Source organism: Sphaeramia orbicularis, chromosome 17 (assembly GCF_902148855.1).
Source record: "Sphaeramia orbicularis chromosome 17, fSphaOr1.1, whole genome shotgun sequence".
Lineage (NCBI taxonomy): Eukaryota > Metazoa > Chordata > Actinopteri > Kurtiformes > Apogonidae > Sphaeramia > Sphaeramia orbicularis.
This window is the reverse complement of record NC_043973.1, coordinates 9,775,226-9,788,316: the sequence shown is the minus strand read 5'-3', so window position 1 is coordinate 9,788,316 and position 13,091 is coordinate 9,775,226. Positions and strand designations below refer to the sequence as shown.

Below are 13,091 nucleotides of genomic sequence, written 5' to 3'. Positions count from 1 at the left end.
ATCTCCATCCACTGTCATTTATCAAACTCCATGGGTTTTACTGGTGAATCAGTGTTTGACCTGATGACCATGAAAAGATGACAAACGGCATTTTATCAGAATTATTTACATGTATTGATAGAATTCGTGGGTCAACAGGTATTAAACTATTTACATCAGTAGACAGTTTTGGTTGCACACTGCTGCTTCAAGTGTACAGTCATGTTAGAGCCCATTCCTGAATTTAAGTATGAGTTATTGTCAGGGCCGTTTCTAGCTTTGTGGGGGCCCAAAGTAAGATGCTGTTTGGGGGCCCCTAGTTTGTCAAACTATGATGAAGAGATTCCTAAACCCTTTAGATGGTCTGCTAAGATGCCACAATCTATTACACTTCTTGAGCAAAACAGGCTACAGTTAAAATTAAACATCTTAAGTTGAGCCACTCAAGCAAGTTAAACTGATAAAAACTATAATACAAGGAAAACAACAACCCTCTATACATCAATAAATAAAACAGATTTTGAATTTTTATTTTAAAAAAAAGTTTACTTTAAAGGAGCCGTATATAGGAATTATGTTCCAGGTAATCATAAAATGGCCCTGAATGTCACCAGACATTAAGGAATCATGTTCGTTTCAAATACTGATATCACTGACAGTAGTAGTCCAGCCAGAATATTCACATTTGAAAAGCTCAGTGGCAGCCTGCAAGTAATGTTTATGTTGTCATTTTGTGTTTTGGTCAGAAATCACCAAGTCAGTAGCGTTTCAGCATCCAGGTTGCCAGTTCCCACTGAGCTGCAGGTGGAACATTTCTGATCACAAATGTCTGAAGTTACTAAACCTAAAAGGCCTCTCATTATTCCCAAATACATTGTGACAAAGTGAGAGACAAAACAAGGATTGTGTGTAGGAGAGGCTTTTGAAACATGGAGATGGCTGAAAGTGGAGAAGAATTTGAAGACCGACGCCGACTCTCCTTTAGTCTCCCACGGCCCAGCCCACCACCATCCGGTAAGAGCCACTGAGAGCCGGGCCGGGTCATGATCTCTTCACCCGGCCTGCGGTGTCTTCTCCCATGGCCCGGGACCGGGTGAAGAGACCAGGCTCGGTATCAATACCGGTGTTTGACACGTCGCTTTCCATGGTAGCTCCTTGTAGTAGACGCTCATGCTAGATCTGGCAACCCCTAGTCTGGGTGGAGGCAGAGGGAATACCATGCTCTACAATATTTTGAACGTGATTACAGAACCAGTTTTTGCCACAATCCTACATACAGTATGGCTCCTTTAAATAAGAAAGTACATCAGCCGCTGAGATAACTTCTTTTTGATGCCATTACGGTGTTTGCTTGGTTTAATACTCTCACTAACAGGAATGGTAGGTGGGGAGCTGTTCATCATTCCCATCACACCTGTCAGTGGCCTGCCATGTCACTAACTGTGCCACAGTGCGGTCCAATGAATATGACCTAATAATGTTACAAAAACACCAGCCACAGCTTATCATTGCTGTTTATTTTATTTATATCCTACATTATTTTTTTAAGTATATAAGGGATGTAATAAACACATGAGATAGCAACAGATAGATAAGACATTTTAATTTTCCTCAGATGAGGCTGAACATGCTGCTTTGGGGGTCCCTGGTGGCTTGGGGGCCCTAAGCATTCACCTAGTTTGCCTACAGCAAGAAATAGCCCTGATTATTGTAATAATTTTAACTCTGGCTTTCACAGCATGGAATCAAAATGAAAATGACTGCGTATTCTTTTTGTTTTCAAAGAGCAAGTGATGTGAAGTAAACCTTCAGAGTATTTTCTTGATCAATGATTTATTTAATATATGGTCAGAATGACAGATAGATATACCCAGGGATATTTTACGTCTGTAAAATAGTATTTATCTATTTTTGTTGTTATATTAGATCTAAATGTTCAGTCATATCTTTGGTGAAGCATCCTAAATTCTCCCACAAACATACACTTTGTTTTTGGGTTTTTGTCAGAACAAGGTCAGTTTTAGTCTGAAAGGGATCCATATGACAGAAGTCAATGTTTCACTAAAAATATAAACTTATTCTTAATGAAGTTTTGTTTGTAATTAATAAATGAAGCAGCTAGTTGAGACAAATAATACTAATAGAATTATTAAATAAAATAAACAATAAAACTAACAAAATGATTATATCCGACTAGATTGAAAAAGGGAAGTGTATTGTTATCATGAGTTGTGTACCATCATGCCTTCAATTGTCATATATTAAAAAAACATGTTAAAAAACCAATGTTTTATTTGAATAATCTTAAATCTGATACTTTAGACCTAATAATAAAATTAAATGAAATCCCAAATCTTCAGATGTGTTCTATGAATTAAAGCCCGGTCTATATATTTATAATGCGGTTCATATTGGCGGTTTCTGTGACTTCATTCATGTTTGACACTGATTCCAGTGAACGTGTGGTGAAGGTGTTGCGTACAGTGACATCTACTGGCCCACAGTGGTACTGAACAGAAGGCCGCAGGTCATGTTCATGTTCAGATTTACTCCATTAAGTATCAGAAAATGAACTTGTCCTCAGACTCCCCCATCAAAATGATAGAAGACTGTCAAAACCACAAAATCCTTCTATTTGAGTTAGACATGGGGAATATTTGGCATTTAAGTGTGATTTTTTTGTGTGTAGAACCACAATGATAAAAGATCTGGTATTTCAAGGACAGTTGTAATATTTTGAGTCAAACTATTAGAATAAAGTGTTGATATTCAAAATAAAAGTCATAACATTACAAGAATGAGGTCAATATTCTGAGAAAAGATTCAGATCCAAGATTCTTTTTTTTTTAATAAGAGAAAAGGCTTAATATTACTAGGGCTATCAAAATTCCCAGGTGACTTAAATGTAGCAGTGCAAATGCTGCAACTGCTGTATTTAATAAGATTCACAGTTTAATTACCTTACTTTATGCTACATGTTTTAACTTATCTAACAACAACTTCCTCAATAGCCCAAATACTCCTTTATATAAATGACTCAAACAAAACTGGTTTAGGATCTTCTATCAGCAGACTTCAATAAAAAGAAACGCCCAAAACCAGAGTCAATTTCATTTCACAACAAATAAATTTTATTCAATTATATATTACAAATATGTACAAGTTCATGTAACAAGTAAATATTAAAATAGACATTTTTAGAACTATCGTTCAAAAGGCATTATGTTGAAAAAATAGGTTTTGTTGTGATCTCACATTGAAACTGTAAAAGTACTGTGTGTTTTTTTTCCTTGGAAGCCACAACAGACTTGAAGTGCGCAAGACACAATGGACAACACATGAGGAGTGAGGCCGCAGAAAGGACGCAACACAATGGCGCAAAAAAAGCTGGAACACTTCAGTAAATCTCACAATTAAGTCCACAGTACAGCTTTTTAGGAAAAAGTACAAACAACGCAACGCATGCACAGCATTTAATTGCCAAAGTCAAAAAACACCAGCTGTGGCGTGGAACTCCAGATGAGGAAGGAAGAAAACAGTAAAAACAAAACAACAAAAGCCAACACATGCTTAAGATTTAAGCCAACAACAACAAGAACATCACTGACAAAGAGGACACTCGATATAAAAACCAACTTTGGTCCATTAAAACATGAGACAGAACAAGTTTACAATCAAAATATCTATTACTTTATTGTTTTTACAAGTTTAAAACAATAATTACATGGCTATTTACAAATGCACAATTTTATGTATAAAATAAGTTAAAAAAATTAAGAGCACAGTCTGTACACAATGTATGAACACTCACTTTGAAAACATTTGAAATCTTCCATCTGTGTGACCCTGCCTGATGAGGAGCAGTGGAAGGCAGACTGGTCCAGCCCTCGCTTCACACTGCTGCTCTCTGCACCGCCTGGTCCCGCCTTTGGTCTTTGCTCCATGGGCGTTCCCCCTCCACAGGCGTGGGCTCCGTGCATCACGGCGAGTCCTCATGGTGCCTGTTGGGACTGTCAGAGCTCTGGATAACAGTTTCTAAGTGCTCTTTTCGCCTCGTCGCCACATTCTAAGTGCTTCACATTTTTTCCTCTTCTTGAATGCGTGCGGGCTTCTTCTCGTGTCCACAGGTGTCGTCGCCGTGCCGACGCTGGACTCACCGAAGGGCTTGCTCATATTGGGGTGAGGTCGAAGTCGTCGTTGACCTCCACGAGTGGGATGTAGAACTCAGGGATCTCGAAGATGCTGGTGGACTTGTAGGTGGCTGGGTCCAGCTCCTGTAGTTTGAGCTGCCACTCCAGACGCTGGACAGCGTTCAGAGCCGCCGCCTCGTGCTGCTGCCTCATCAGTAGACACGTCTGGTGGAAAAAACACAATTAAATTAAATGAATATAAGAAACAAAAAAAGAAACACATCTGCAGAGATAAAACAATCTTCCTGCCATACTGAAATTTAGTTGCATTTCCAACTACAAAGCCAAATCAATTCTTCAAAATAGTTTGTCGTAGAAATCACACAAAATGTAATGACTTTTAGACAAATGATCTTCTTCTTAATCAAGTAAATGTATGTTTTTATGTAGGAATATGATTACTACACTGACTTTAGAGCTCAACTCAGCAAATAAAAATCAGATTAGAACACATTATGGTGTGAATTTAAATTTCACAAAATCCAATTTGAGACAATTGAATGCTTTCTGAGCAGTTATATTTATAAAAGTGAATTTCAGATTTTAATAATGACCCATTTGAAGATGAAACTGAAGTGAGCTGCAGTTTTACCTTGAGTTTATCAAACTTGTCATCGACATCCTGTAACCACGACATAAACTGTCTGGCGTTGAATCGATCTCTTACTGACGTCTTGCCATCATCGCTCTGTGAATTTGAAAAAAATATACAGCAATTTAAACAAAACACCTAAGCATTTACTATTTTATGTATCACCAATGAACTTAAACCGTTCTGTGGTACTGAAATAACCCACAGTGGTGGTATGACTTTGATGATTACCTGGACATCTTGAGGCATGTTGTACACTTCAGCATCCAATAAAACTGTACAGGCACTGAAAGGCAGAGTCTGATTGGCTAGTGTTCTTGCCGCCCGGTAATGAACTCGTAAGACTTCCTGTTCATTTGAAACAATCAGCTTTTCCTAAAAGAAAATGGAAAACAATAAACCTGTTATCCTAGGCAGTCCATAGATCTCATTCTTCTTCTTCAAGGAGGATCATATGTAAAAGGTAAACAAAGCTTTCCAACTAAATATTATTTTTAACAAGTGGTTCAGTTTGAGCTGTGGGAAGTGTCAGGATAAAGTATATGGACAGAGTAAATGCACCGTACCCTTTCAATGCTGTGTTGGAGCCGTAGTTTCATACGGACCACCTCTTGTTGTTTGAACATCTCTTTCAGCTGCTCGGGTAACGACGGAGGTGGAGTTATCTGTTGAGATGCAAAAGAGACAAACCATTCAAAACCTACAGGCTGCAGACACATAATTATAGTTACAATTCATAATGTAGGTGCAAAGTATTTAAATGTTGGTTTAGTGTCTTTAAACGATGTGAGCATAACCAATGTGCCTGATTCTTTCCATGTTTATCTTCTTACTCTGATTAAAGCGGTTTATTCTAGTGATGTGTCAACACAACCGAGCAGACAGAAACAATTATAGTGTAGTAACAACACACAACACTCAGCGTTTTAAAGAATCTGCAATCACAGACCAGTAACTGCAGAACTTTCTATTGCATAATTGGACATATGAACCACAGCAAAGCGCCTCAGAAACACCCAACATGAAAAGACCTAAACGGTCTCATTTGTAGGGCTGAGTTGAGCTGAGGGTAAGGCCTGGGTGGGTTGAAGATGTGGAGCATTTAGAATTGTGGACAATGTGAAAGATACGCAAGAAAATACCATTTGCAAAATTACGAGCCATGATTTCAGTGTGCTGCAAACTAAAGTTACACTTTGTACAATTTGTTGTTGAAATGCATTCTGGTTGTTGTAGTCTAACATAGTAGTTAATTCATTTTTTTCTAGGACTAACAGTCCTAGGTCTGAGGACCTAACAGTCAAACAAAAAAACAAAACAAAACAAAAAACTAGGGCCCCGAGCCCCTAACTAGACATGCACAGTAAAGCCATATAAGGGGCATAACCCAGCAGAGCAGTTCCAATGTGCAGGACAACATTTGGCCAGTCACCCCTGTCAGTGCAAGAAGCACACTTCTAGAACTCTCTGCTAGCAGAAATCAAATCTCAAACTGAATTGAAGGTGTTCAGTGTTAATGTTAAGCACTGGCTCAAGCAACAGTAGAGATATGATCACAGTTCATTATTAAAATATACACCATTTTACCATGTTAAAGTTTAATTTATTTAGTGTTTTAATCTTTAGTTGTGTTCAGTTTTCTGATATGAGTCACTGTATTTATCAATTTATGGCATTTATTCATTATATACATTCTATTTTTACTGTATTACATGTTATTTTATAGTGTTCAGTACATTATTTTAGAGTATTCAAAAGCCTGACCGAGGACAAAGACAGCAAATTAGCTGAAGCTAAATGTTTTATATGCATCACATTTTCCCTTTGGTGGCAATGCTGTAACATCCCTGATGAATAAACATGAAATAAATAAATAAAATAAAACTAAATTGGACCTTACCAGATCTTAAGAGTTAACAGTAATCATGATAGCAGATGAGTTAGTTAAGTTATGATTAGATCTGCTTATTATTTTGGAAGGTATTGCATTGTTTCTTGCCATTGCATTTTCTTTAAATACTATAAGATATTTGGAGGATATCTCAATATGGCGTGGGATGAGTCGCCCCCCAAGAAATATAAAAAAATAATGCCTTGGTCCTTAATAAAAAAAACAATAAAAAGCAGCACCTGTGATATGCAAATTTCACTATGTGATTATGAAAAAAATTTAGATTATTATTTATATAATAATATGATAAATTTGCCTATAGCAAAAAAAAGTTAACACATCAACATGTAAGCCCAAAGTAAAAAAAAAACTACTAACAGCACAGTGTTATTGAACTATTTCTCCATGATCTGAAGGAGAAGATGAGAAACTCACTGTTGGAATACAGAGCTTGCCGAGTGGGTTCCCATCTATGAGGTAGGATCCGTTGAAGGTCACATATTCATCATAATACTGTGGTGGTTGGGGGGTGACGCTGCACAACACTTTGCGCTTCTCTTCAATCTTCTTGCGAATGTGCAGGAACTCGTAGTAAGGGTTGGCCCTCTCTGTCTGATAGGGCTCGATCTCCTCCAGCTTTATGGAGTCAACAATAGCAGCCAGAGACTGCTGGCCTCTCTCCTTGTCCTGCTGAGCGCTGGAGGACTGTGATGCAGACATCTTCGGCATCTTCCTCTTTCGTGGATGGGGCACATGTATGTCCACTTCCTCGTCTGCAGAACGAACCTTGATCTTAGCCCCTGAGGAGTCTGAGTCCCGGTCTCCAGATTGTGGAGAGGAGCTCGCTGAGACGTTGTTGCTCGGGTCAGTTTGAACTACTGGCGGGATGGTGCTTTGCTCTTCTGCAGCTGACAGTGACTCTGGTTTGTCATCAGCAGGGACCGCCTCCATCGGTTCTGGGTTGGCTTCTGTTCTCGATTCAGACGAGCACTCGCTGTTTTCAACCAAAGAAGCCTCTGCTGCAGCAGAAATGGCAGTAGCATTATTGTTCTCCGAGCTCTGCGAGAAGTCTGACATCTCTTCATCCTTGTGTTCGGTATTTAAACTGGTGGATGATACATGCAGGATTCCATCCTTCTCCACTGGAGGATCAAGACACACTGTGTCACTGGAAGTTCTTGATTTCTTGCAGTCATAACTATCTACATCCATGTCCTCTGGACAACATTTGGGCTCTGTGCTTGTTTTGCCAAAGCCTGCTGAGGATTCCCCTGCAGTGGAGCTGGGAATGTGTTCACTGGTGGATGGTACAGGACTCCCTATCCCATCTGCTCTGTAGCTCTCTGAAACATTGTCCATGCTTTCTGGTTCTGTTCTATCAGAATTCTCAAGAGATTTGTCTTTATGGTCAGAACCCAATATCGTGTCCAGCTCCGTCTGCTGCAGGTTTTCAACAGCGGAACATGGGAGCGGTTCCCTGTGTTGGAAGGGTTTTGAATTTGTGGGTACTGAGGTCTCGAGGGGGGGAGACCCTGCAAGTACTGATGGGTGCTCAGTATCTTTACATTCTGCCAGTGAACTTGTGTTGTCAGTCGGACACTGTGTGCCAGAAAAGTCAGAGGAGGACAGTGCCCTCAGCTCTGTTGACACTGTTTGAGGACCACTGAGCTGCAACAGTCCGGACTGTGGAAGTGTCAGGTTTTTACTTGGAGGATCTTTATTTAGCGTTTGTGTTGTGCCAGGAGTGCTCCCCTCTCTGTCTGCACCTGTGTCAGCAGCTGAGTTTGTATATTGCTGTTCTGTCAAATTGTGACTGCTAAGGCTCTCATCTCCTTCTGCCAGGGTGTCTCTCAATCTCACCTCCTCTGTAGGCTGCAGGTTGGCTTTTGGCAGATTTTCAACATTTTTGCCTTCAGTCGATGAGTTGGCATCCTCATCCAGAATAGCCCTGAGGTAAGGAGATTCATGTCTACCAAACAGCGGGGTCCGATTACTTTGGGACACATCTGGAAGACTGTTGCAATCTTTATCATGAACAGACGGTGATCTGGTGGCCTGAATGACGAGGGAAGACTGGAGGAATGCAGGCTGTGAGTCTGAGGCTTCCAGGTTCATGTCAGAGTCATATTCTGTGTGTTTAGGTGTTAGTGTCGCTGCTTGACATGAGTCCTCTGAGCTAGCAACAGAAACCAGAGACACTGACCTGGACATGACGCCACCGCGTTCACTCTCTGGCCTGGGAGATCTGGTCAAGCAGTTTTCCACAGATGATATGACCTTCGCACTGACTGAGGGGAGAGACTTTCCATCAAGAGACATTGTTCTGGGACTGGTGCCTTCTTTAAGGGGTTTTTCTCTGCTCTGGACATCTGAGACCTCTGAGCTTTTCGAGCGCACCAGCTCTTTGCTTAAACACGTGTCAGGTTTCGTTCTGTCTTTAGGTTTGGCCTTTGCTGAATCTGCCAGAGGTCGCTGTTTTAGCCTTTCCCTTTCTTTCTGCTTGATTTTCTCAAGGTGTTTCCGATGCCACTGCTCAATCTCCTGGTCCTTCAGGCTGAGCATGCGCTCAAAGCTGGTCTGCATCAGGTCATCATTGACAAGCCTTTTTTCTTTGGGCTTGGTGTCCCGTGGTGCTGGAGAGGCTTTAGATTTGGCCTTGTCTATGTCGGATTCATTTGGTTTGGCCTTCATCAGCTTGGCCTGCTGGGAGCGGTCTTTGTGCCGTTCCTTATCTTTGTCCTTGTGTCTGTCCGAGTCCCTGTCTCGGTCTCTCCGGTCACGATCTTTTTCTGGTGTTCTCACAAGTTCCTCCTTTGATTTTGCTGATAAGGACTTGCCACTTTCAGAGAGATAGCTTTTCTTTTCCTCCAACAGTAATTTTAGATTGGAACTTGAGGAAAGAGGTCCATCTTTCATTTTATCTCTCTTCTTCCTGTCACAGTCCTTCTCTTTTGAACGGTCTGATTTACTATGGTCCATGGTCTTTTCCAGAGGTTTTCCTTTCTTATCAGAGTTTGTACGATCCTTTTCTCTGTGATCCCCAACACTATATTCCCTATCCTGCCGCTCCCTTTCAGACCGCTTCTCTACCTTATCTTTATTTTTCCTGCTGTCTTCATGTTTTTTTGTTGTGGATAAAGATTTCAGTTTTTCATTTTCTTTGTAGTTTTTATCTCCAGACAAGTGGGAAGAAATGGTTCCTGTTCTGTCTTTTTCCTTCCAACGATCCACTGAATTCTGTGGTTCAGTTTTGTCAAAGTGCTCCATCTTAACCTTCTTTTCCTTGTCAGGATGTTTTTTCTCCATTTTTTCAGAATCCTTCTCCTTTCCTGGGAGCTTCTTGTCAGTTTTCTCGCGTGAGCCTTTTTCAGAGAGCTCCAGCTGTTCTTGATCAGCTGTGATCCCACTTACGGGTTTCTCTTCTGTTTCTTCTTTCATGCTGTTGCTCTGTAGCGACTCCTCTGGAATCCGCCCTGAGCCGTGGCAGTCCACTCTCTCGTCACGCTCACTCAGCTTTGTATCCTTCGCTTTCTCCTCTTTACCGGCAGTCTCCTTGCGCTCTTTTTTCATGGTTTTGTCTTTTTCTCGCTCCTCTCTCAGCCTCTTCTCCTTGCTGCCGGAGTGCTTCTCCTTTAAGTTTCTCTCATCTTTGACAGGCGGAGAATCAGAGGCTTTCTGAAGTGAACTGTTGTCTTCACCTTCCTTTTTTACTGGCAGAGGTTCATCTGTATCATCACTTTTGAAAAAATTCTCTTTCCAGAACTCTCTGTCAAACTCCAAATTCCTGTGGCTGTCTTTCCTGGCCTCTTTTTGCCTGTGGCGGCTCCGCTCAGCCTCATATTCCCTCCTGTGTTTGTCTTTTTCTTTGTGTTTAAGTTTATGCTTCTTTACTACTTTACCATCTAGGTCAGTTTTTCGTAAGGCCCCATCAGAGCTGTCTATGCTGTTTCCTATGTTTACTTCTTTGTAAGGGCTTGAATGTCCATCATCTCCATCTACACTTGTGTCTTTCTGTTGATGTTTGCTCTTTTCTTTGTGCTTACAGCCCTTGGTGCTGGAACCTTCGGTGCAGTAGTCTGCGTCTGTGTAGTGGTTGTATTTGACACCATCAACAGGACATGAGCTGTCACTGATTGAAACACACTTAGTGTTTTCCTGCTTGAGTGGTGTTTGTTTATCTGTCAAGTTGTGGTTCAGTTTGGGAGATTTAATGGACGACAAATGGAAGAGGTGGACGGATGACTCATCTTTGGGACTGAAAGACATCTTGAAAGAGTCTTCCTCCCGGCTCTTTTCTGTGCTCTCAGACACAGTTGCTAGTGACAGTACTAATGTTTTGCTGTTCTCTTTCCCGTCTTCTTGGTTTTCTTTGTTTCGGTTCTGGCTTTTGCTCTTCCTCTTAACTTTGCCCTTGTCCTTTAGCTCAGCATTGTCCTTTTTTGACCTTGTGTCAGCATTGTGGCTCTCTGAGCTCTGAGAACAGGTGGGCGAGTTCCTTTTCTCAGGAAGACTCTCCATTTCATCGCTGGAGGTATCTGAGCTGCAGTTGATGCGGGAGGTCTTCTGCTTCTTAGACTTAGAGGAGGAATCCCCCTTGCCACCCTGCTTTCCTGCGACATGATTTCTATCTTTGTCCTCTTTCTCTCTCTGTCGGAGTTCCCTGCGGAGGATGTGTCTGTCGTTCAGGGCCTTACTCAGATCCTCCTCCTCCTCCTCATCCTTGAACTCATACTCATCCAGCCCCGGAACAGCAGATTTTGTGGTTGTTTTGCCATCTGAGTCCTTTTCAGTATCAGAATCTTCCATGTTGTCATCCACACTGGATGGATTGACAGATGGTGGGTCTTCAGAGTCTGCACAGAGGAGAAGTTTATTTGTTAGCCAACGCATCACAAACAGTAAAGATTACATGACACATCCATAATTCCTCTAAAACAAGTCCCACATATATTATCTACTAAAACTCATAATGAAATAAATTATAGCATCAAAGTTTGGTTCAATTTTGAATAATATTGTTTCATATAAGGCCAATTTGGCCCACAACAAAGCTGGATTATAGTGGAAGTGTTATGTTAATTGATTAAATTTCCGTTGTGTATAAAAGCTTCAAACACAGAATAGGAAAGCTGTAATTGCTGTTAATGACAGTTACTTCTTCTCTGTTTATTAGTAGTATTTGTAATACTACAGAGAGTCATGTATTCACAAACTGCTACATGGAAATGCACACAATTTCCCCGTTTCGTTTTTCTTTTTTGCAACTTTTAAATAGTTCAGTTAAAATTTGGCTGGCATTTTATTAAAACAGTGACATTATCTGTGTAAATGGGAGATCCAGCATTGCAGCAGAGGGGTAGTGGTGCTTCGACAATGATTTGTGTGTCAAAATTTTTGTAGAAACATTTAGCAGCTAATGTACAGCAACTAACACTATACTGTCACAAATGTGAATCTGAACTGAGGCAGCGAACACCAGGAGGCCATTACCCTCAAGATGAAACCACATGGCAGTATTGATTTTAATATAACACCATTATGGTCATATTTCTGACACACACTGTCACACTAGCCACCAAAACAAATGTCAACCTCTGAAAAATCACACAATGGGGCCACATTTAGTTGGTTCATTGTGAACAGAAAAGGGCTGCATGAGTGGTTTTTATTTACAGTGCTGTGAAATACACATGATGGACACACTATTCCTAATTATTAAAGTTGGCCTGTTAATATGTGACTAAAAGAACGAGGGCGGTGAGACATTTTCTGCATACCTGAAGAGCTTTCATCTTGGTCCGATAGTGGCACTTCTCCCTTTAATAGCTGTTCCAGCTCTTGAGAGTCTGCCACGTCCACTGGGCGCTCCCCACGCTTGTTGGCCTGGAAAGCGTTACCACCATGCCGTAGTAGCAGTTTCACAATCTTTTGGGGGGGATAGAACAGAAACATTAACAGTAAATAATGGTCACAGTATGATTTCATATAATATGGCCATTTAAAACTCTGCAGCTTTAATTCTTTTTTTTTGCATTTTATAATATGACAATATCATAGAACGAAGAATATTGCAGTAATAAGGAATAGATACTTTTGATGGTCGAGAAATTCAGGAGTTCAGGTGTCAAGTAAAAACTTGACACCTAAACATCTGTAATGAATTCATTTCCTCAGATTTTTTACAACTGCCCTTGATGCTTGCCAGAAATTAAGAGTGCATTATTTGAATGTATTTCAAGCTTAAGTTCTTTAATATTAAAATTCAATCTCTTACATCTTTGTGCCCACTGCTGGAAGCATCGTGAAGAGGTGTGTCGTCATCCAGACCCTGCGTGTTCACTTCTGCTCCTGCTGCTATTAGGACCTTGGCCACATCATAGTAACCAAGATTACACGCCTCATGGAGAGGAGTCCAACCTGGAGAGGACAGTTTATAGTT

The 13,091-nt window shown here is 40.7% G+C and overlaps 1 protein-coding gene across 2 annotated transcripts in view; it reads right to left on the bottom strand.

Annotated features, from left to right (window-relative positions):
• Positions 1-3,087: 3,087 nt before the first annotated feature.
• Positions 3,088-13,091, bottom strand: part of ankrd12 (ankyrin repeat domain 12) — a 37,161-nt gene continuing 27,157 nt past the window's right edge. For both annotated transcript variants that reach the window (XM_030160560.1, XM_030160561.1), the window contains 7 exons: positions 12,927-13,069; positions 12,430-12,577; positions 7,088-11,505; positions 5,328-5,426; positions 4,993-5,136; positions 4,762-4,857; positions 3,088-4,334 (listed from right to left, as the gene is read on the bottom strand). In XM_030160560.1, the coding sequence (XP_030016420.1) occupies positions 4,149-4,334; positions 4,762-4,857; positions 4,993-5,136; positions 5,328-5,426; positions 7,088-11,505; positions 12,430-12,577; positions 12,927-13,069 (5,234 nt within the window). In that variant the 3' untranslated portion in view covers positions 3,088-4,148. The remainder of the gene's footprint in view (positions 4,335-4,761; positions 4,858-4,992; positions 5,137-5,327; positions 5,427-7,087; positions 11,506-12,429; positions 12,578-12,926; positions 13,070-13,091) is intronic.